This window comes from Notolepis coatsorum, assembly GCF_963971535.1.
Source record: "Notolepis coatsorum genome assembly, chromosome: 1".
Classification (NCBI taxonomy): domain Eukaryota; kingdom Metazoa; phylum Chordata; class Actinopteri; order Aulopiformes; family Paralepididae; genus Notolepis; species Notolepis coatsorum.
Window position 1 is genome coordinate 123,503,533 of NC_140165.1, and position 7,500 is coordinate 123,511,032.

General features: G+C 43.5%; 1 protein-coding gene across 1 annotated transcript in view; it reads right to left on the reverse strand.

Moving 5' to 3' along the window:
• Window positions 1–7,500, reverse strand: part of LOC311248964 (amyloid-beta A4 precursor protein-binding family A member 1-like) — a gene marked incomplete at both ends in the record, with an annotated part of 64,641 nt that overhangs the window by 8,818 nt on the left and 48,323 nt on the right. The window contains 2 exons of the mRNA XM_084338211.1: window positions 311–496; window positions 3,065–3,151. Of these exons, the coding sequence (XP_084194337.1) occupies window positions 311–496; window positions 3,065–3,151 (273 nt within the window). The remainder of the gene's footprint in view (window positions 1–310; window positions 497–3,064; window positions 3,152–7,500) is intronic.

A 7,500-nucleotide genomic window follows, 5' to 3' on the forward strand; every position in this document is an offset into this window, starting at 1 on the left:
CGCCCTTCTCTGCTCCGTGCCGGTTCCCGAACCTAATCTCGAACCGGCGCGTTCACACCGGAAATAATTGATTGAAGAGTCGGTGCTCAGCTGGAACCGAACATGTTAGTTTTTCCCCTTGCGAACCGTGACATCATCAGTGGGCGTGTCATATTCTAAGCTGTCAGGACAAGCGAAAACAGCAGAGGTTCGGCATTGCACTCAATCGATCCATTCAACAGGAAGTGATTTTTGCGACTGATCTGTCAAAATGAATTAGATTCCAATGTATTGTTATTATACAGCAGCAGCACATTCTTTGGGGACTCACGTCGTCGGACTCGAACACGTGGCAGATCATCTTGTACTGGCGCTTGTCCTCCTGGCCGGGGTCCGAGGCCTCCTCGTTCTCCTGGGAGTCGGCGCGCGCCACGCGCCTCCGCGCCATCAGGACCACGATGTTGCCGATGTCGGCGATGTACGAGATGGTGCGCAGGGGATGGTCCATCATGGTCTCCTGGTGGGGGAAGGGTTAACCACAACCAGAGATCGTTCAAAAGAGAAGACAAACCAAGTCGCTCTCACTTCCTACACTGCATCATGTAGGTTTACACAAGGCGCGCCATTGGTGGGCTTTACTGCCACTCAACCTCAGGAGAATAGAGCAGGGGCGTGTTCCATTCACCCCAGTGGGAGATGTAGAGGTTTTGACTGAATGTGTGGCTGTTTTCTGTACCATAGAAACCAAGGTAAATATTAGACCTTCTCTGAAAGTTCTTAACATTCTGACACTAAATATTAGATCTTCTCTGAAAGTTCTTAACATTCTGACACTAAATATTAGATCTTCTCTGAAAGTTCTTAACATTCTTAACATTCTGACACTAAATATTAGACCTTCTCTGAAAGTTCTTAACATTCTGACACTAAATATTTGACCTTCTCTGAAAGTTCTTAACATTCTGACACTAAATATTAGACCTTCTCTGAAAGTTCTTAACATTCTGACACTAAATATTAGACCTTCTCTGAAAGTTCTTAACATTCTGACACTAAATATTAGATCTTCTCTGAAAGTTCTTAACATTCTGACACTAAATATTATACCTTCTCTGAAAGTTCTTAACATTCTGACACTAAATATTAGACCTTCTCTGAAAGTTCTTAACATTCTGACACTATATATTAGACCTTCTCTGAAAGTTCTTAACATTCTGACACTAAATATTAGACCTTCTCTGAAAGTTCTTAACATTCTGACACTAAATATTAGATCTTCTCTGAAAGTTCTTAACATTCTGACACTATATATTAGACCTTCTCTGAAAGTTCTCAACATTCTGACACTAAATATTAGATCTTCTCTGAAAGTTCTTAAGATTCTGACACTAAATATTAGACCTTCTCTGAAAGTTCTTAACATTCTGACACTAAATATTAGATCTTCTCTGAAAGTTCTTAACATTCCGACACTAAATATTAGATATTCTCTGAAAGTTCTTAACATTCTGACACTAAATATTAGACCTTCTCTGAAAGTTCTTAACATTCTGACACTAAATATTAGACCTTCTCTGAAAGTTCTCAACATTCCGACTCTAAATAGACTATTTCCCCCTGAACTGTAGATCCAGTGTCTGTGTAAAAGTCCCACTGACTTAGGAGACAGGGACTGTTCACTTCCATTTCTCCTTGGGAATAAATCCTCCTCCTCATATTCAGTATCTTTGTAACAGGGATACTGTTTAGGAATCACAGTAAATATGAAATGGGGTTAAAGTTAGGGCTGAATGATTAGGACAAAACATTATTTTGTGAGAGAAAGAGAGTTGTGTATTGTATGCATTCATACACATTTATGTATCGTATTATATGGATATACAATGTGTTTCTTTTCTCCTAGGTTACTGTACTTAATGTCAAAACATAGGAGGCAGTATTCATAATTACGCGCCTTATTGTGAAAGGTAAACAGAGAACCACCTGAATGAGGACAAATCTAAATTTGTATTCTTCTTTCAATCAAATTAGTTGAACCATAACATGCCATAATCAAGTACTAGGTGTTAGATGGTACTATGAGACAGTACTAGGTGTTAGATGGTACTATGAGACAGTACTAGATGTTAGATGGTACTATGAGACAGTATTAGGTGTTAGATGGTACTATGAGACAGTACTAGATGTTAGATGGTACTATGAGACAGTACTAGGTGTTAGATGGTACTATGAGACAGTATTAGGTGTTAGATGGTACTATGAGACAGTACTAGGTGTTAGATGGTACTATGAGACAGTACTAGGTGTTAGATGGTACTATGAGACAGTACTAGGTGTTAGATGGTACTATGAGACAGTATTAGGTGTTAGATGGTACTATGAGACAGTATTAGGTGTTAGATGCTACTATGAGACAGTACTAGGTGTTAGATGGTACTATGAGACAGTACTAGGTGTTAGATGGTACTATGAGACAGTACTAGGTGTTAGATGGTACTATGAGACAGTACTAGGTGTTAGATGGTACTATGAGACAGTACTAGGTATTAGATGGTACTATGAGACAGTATTAGGTGTTAGATGGTACTATGAGACAGTACTAGGTGTTAGATGGTACTATGAGACTGTACTAGGTGTTAGATGGTACTATGAGACAGTATTAGATGTTAGATGGTACTATGAGACAGTATTAGGTGTTAGATGGTACTATGAGACAGTACTAGGTGTTAGATGGTACTATGAGACAGTACTAGGTGTTAGATGGTACTATGAGACAGTACTAGGTGTTAGATGGTACTATGAGACAGTATTAGATGTAAGGTGGTACTATGAGACAGTACTAGGTGTTAGATGGTACTATGAGACAGTACTAGGTGTTAGATGGTACTATGAGACAGTACTAGGTGTTAGATGGTACTATGAGACAGTACTAGGTGTTAGATGGTACTATGAGACAGTACTAGGTGTTAGATGGTACTATGAGACAGTACTAGGTGTTAGATGGTACTATGAGACAGTAATAGGTGTTAGATGGTACTATGAGACAGTACTAGGTGTTAGATGGTACTATCAGACAGTACTTTACCTGGGAGTCGGCGTTGAGGACCTTGATTCTCTGGGTGGAGATGAACAGGTCCACCTCAGTCATGGGCTGGGGCTCACCCTCTGGGGCCTGCTATTTTACACACACGCACACACACGCGTGCACACACACACACACACACACACACACACACACACACACACACACACACACACACACACACACACACACACACATGGAAGTTGTATGTGTCAGACAACATGACCCACCACAACATTAGCTCCCAAGGTGATACAATAACACATTCAAAGGAAAGCTCAGTTTTTTATTTGTGAATTAAGTCTGTCCTCTTAACGATGATGTCACCAAGAGACAAATCATAGCGCTGGTCCATAGACAGCGAATAGTGGAGCAAATGATAGGATTCTAACGGATAAAAACATGTCGGTGGGCCACCCACCCATTGGACCTTTAAACTGTAATAATAAGTCCTCATCCTGGGTAAAATAATGTAAACTGAAACCATCAAACTAAGTGCTTTACTTCATTGTGCCTCTGGTTCATTGCACAGCGAGTGGGGTTACAGCTAGTTATACAGTAGGTTAGCCTCATCTTGGCTAGCAGGGAGGCTGCTACTGCATGGTGGTGTTAGCACCAGGGTGGTGGTTAGAGGCTGCTACTGCATGGTGGTGTTAGCACCAGGGTGGTGGTTAGAGGCTCTACTGCATGGTGGTGTTAGCACCAGGGTGGTGGTTAGAGGCTCTACTGCATGGTGGTGTTAGCACCAGGGTGGTGGTTAGAGGCTCTACTGCATGGTGGTGTTAGCACCAGGGTGGTGGTTAGAGGCTCTACTGCATGGTGGTGTTAGCACCAGGGTGGTGGTTAGAGACTCTACTGCATGGTGGTGTTAGCACCAGGGTGGTGGTTAGAGGCTCTACTGCATGGTGGTGTTAGCACCAGGGTGGTGGTTAGAGGCTCTACTGCATGGTGGTGTTAGCACCAGGGTGGTGGTTAGAGGCTCTACTGCATGGTGGTGTTAGCACCAGGGTGGTGGTTAGAGGCTCTACTGCATGGTGGTGTTAGCACCAGGGTGGTGGTTAGAGGCTCTACTGCATGGTGGTGTTAGCACCAGGGTGGTGGTTAGAGGCTCTACTGCATGGTGGTGTTAGCACCAGGGTGGTGGTTAGAGGCTCTACTGCATGGTGGTGTTAGCACCAGGGTGGTGGTTAGAGGGAGGCTCTACTGCATGGTGGTGTTAGCACCAGGGTGGTGGTTAGAGGCTCTACTGCATGGTGGTGTTAGCACCAGGGTGGTGGTTAGAGGCTCTACTGCATGGTGGTGTTAGCACCAGGGTGGTGGTTAGAGGCTCTACTGCATGGTGGTGTTAGCACCAGGGTGGTGGTTAGAGGCTCTACTGCATGGTGGTGTTAGCACCAGGGTGGTGGTTAGAACAAACTAAAACGAAAACGAACTAAAACGAAAACGAACGCAAAAAAACGAACGAACAAAAATGAAAACGAACGCAAAAAACAAAAGCAAAAAAACGAACGCAAAAAACCGAACGAACTAAAACGAACTAAAACTAACGCAAAAAAACGAACACAAAAAAACAAACAAACTAGAACGAAAACGAACTAAAACTAAAACGAACGCAAAAAAACGAACAAAAAAAAACAAACACAAAAAACAAACGCAAAAAAAAGAACGAACTAAAGCGAAAACGAACTAAAACGAAAACGATCGCAAAAAAACGAACGCAAAAAAATGAAAAAACTAAAACGAAAACAAACGAAAACGAAAACAAACGCAAAAAAAACGAACAAACGAAAACGAAAACGAACGAAAACGAAAACGAATGCAAAAAACGAACGCAAAAAAAAGAACGAACTAAAGCGAAAACGAACTAAAACGAAAACGATCGCAAAAAAACGAACGCAAAAAAATGAAAAAACTAAAACGAAAACAAACGAAAACGAAAACAAACGCAAAAAAAACGAACAAACGAAAACGAAAACGAACGAAAACGAAAACGAATGCAAAAAACGAACGCAAAAAAACCAACGAACTAAAATGAAAACGAACGCAAAAAAAAGAACGAAAAAAAACGAACGCAAAAAACGAACGAACTAAAACGAAAACGAACTAAAACGAACGCAAAAAAACGAACGCAAAAAAAAGAACGAACTAAAACTAAAACGAACTAAAACGAAACCGAACACAAAAAAACGAACGCAAAAAAACGAGAGCATGGTAGTGTTAGCACCAGGGTGGTGGTTAGAGGCTCTACTGCATGGTGGTGTTAGCACCAGGGTGGTGGTTAGAGGCTCTGCTGCATGGTAGTGTTAGCACCAGGGTGGTGGTTAGAGGCTCTACTGCATGGTGGTGTTAGCACCAGGGTGGTGGTTAGAGGCTCTACTGCATGGTAGTGTTAGCACCAGGGTGGTGGTTAGAGGCTCTACTGCATGGTAGTGTTAGCACCAGGGTGGTGGTTAGTCCTAAGTTAAGGCCATGTCCAGACTAAGACGATTTTGGTCGTTTTTCGTTTCGGTTTAAGGTTTCCGTAAAAAAAACGAAAACGTCTCAAGATAATAAGCGTAACCACAAATTTACAAAATAAATGTCTTTCCTGTTTTTCCCGCTCTTTTATTTTGAAAACCGACAGGAAGTGTTGTCGATCGTTGTTTTTTCGATAACTTGTGTGTCCGGTTCTGTGCTTTTGTTTTGAGCCGACGCTATAGTTTTCAACGGCGAGACACACACACACACACACACACACACACACACACACCGCGGCGCCAGTGCAGCTTCACAGGCAGCCGGTGATGAGGAGGAGGAAGAGCTGTGGATTTTAATAGGCTTTTTAATCGTCAAGGTAAGAGAGGATTTGTCATGATCAACTGAAGGGGTATGCTATGGAACAGTATGCTTGGCTACTACTTGGGTTTTCAGAAAAAGTACATTAAGCTGTAAAGGCCCGATCAAGTTCTGTAACACTGTTAAGGGAGATGTCAATCTGTTGTTGACGGTGGTTGGATAGTTTGCGCATGCGGGGGTAAGGGAGAGGTGGGCCAACGCGTCATCGGTTCAGGAGAAGACGTATCGCTTGTAAATATGGTGGCGCAACGGGGGGGGGCGTCTCCAGTCGTCTTCAGAGTTGCGCACTCTGGAGAGTGGTATCAAAAAGTACCGTCTTCAGGCTGCCAGAACGCAGTTCCGTCTGGCAGAACGATGCAAACGATCAAATACTTTGCCTAAAACGACCAAAATCGTCTTCGTCTGGACATGGCCTAAGACAGTCATGTTCTCAACACTAATCCTAAGGACACATTGTGTGCGTTAGATTCAAGAGCCAGAATAATAAAGGCACTTTTACAGTTATTTGTTGGGGGAAAACACTGAATATACTTTCTGGTTTCGCGGAGTGCCGTTAACAGAGATGGTCTCTGAGTGCCGTTAACAGAGATGGTCTCTGAGTGCCGTTAACAGAGATGGTCTCAGAGTGCCGTTAACAGAGATGGTCTCAGAGTGCCGTTAACAGAGATGGTCTCTGAGTGCCGTTAACAGAGATGGTCTCAGAGTGCCGTTAACAGAGATGGTCTCAGAGTGCCGTTAACAGAGATGGTCTCAGAGTGCCGTTAACAGAGATGGTCTCAGAGTGCCGTTAACAGAGATGGTCTCTGAGTGCCGTTAACAGAGATGGTCTCAGAGTGCCGTTAACAGAGATGGTCTCTGAGTGCCGTTAACAGAGATGGTCTCTGAGTGCCGTTAACAGAGATGGTCTCTGAGTGCCGTTAACAGAGACGGTCTCGGAGTGCCGTTAACAGAGACGGTCTCTGAGTGCCGTTAACAGAGATGGTCTCTGAGTGCCGTTAACAGAGATGGTCTCTGAGTGCCGTTAACAGAGATGGTCTCTGAGTGCCGTTAACAGAGATGGTCTCTGAGTGCCGTTAACAGAGATGGTCTCAGAGTGCCGTTAACAGAGATGGTCTCTGAGTGCCGTTAACAGAGATGGTCTCAGAGTGCCGTTAACAGAGATGGTCTCAGAGTGCCGTTAACAGAGATGGTCTCTGAGTGCCGTTAACAGAGATGGTCTCAGAGTGCCGTTAACAGAGATGGTCTCTGAGTGCCGTTAACAGAGATGGTCTCAGAGTGCCGTTAACAGAGATGGTCTCAGAGTGCCGTTAACAGAGATGGTCTCTGAGTGCCGTTAACAGAGATGGTCTCAGAGTGCCGTTAACAGAGATGGTCTCAGAGTGCCGTTAACAGAGATGGTCTCTGAGTGCCGTTAACAGAGATGGTCTCTGAGTGCCGTTAACAGAGATGGTCTCTGAGTGCCGTTAACAGAGATGGTCGGCAGATCCTTAGCAAAGGCTGTTGAGAAACGTTGTTGAGTATGAACCCCTTTTCTTTTCACGTCATGGAACTGGGCTTGCTGGGGTCAGTAGTACACACTTAAAAGTGTGTGTGTGTGTGTGTGT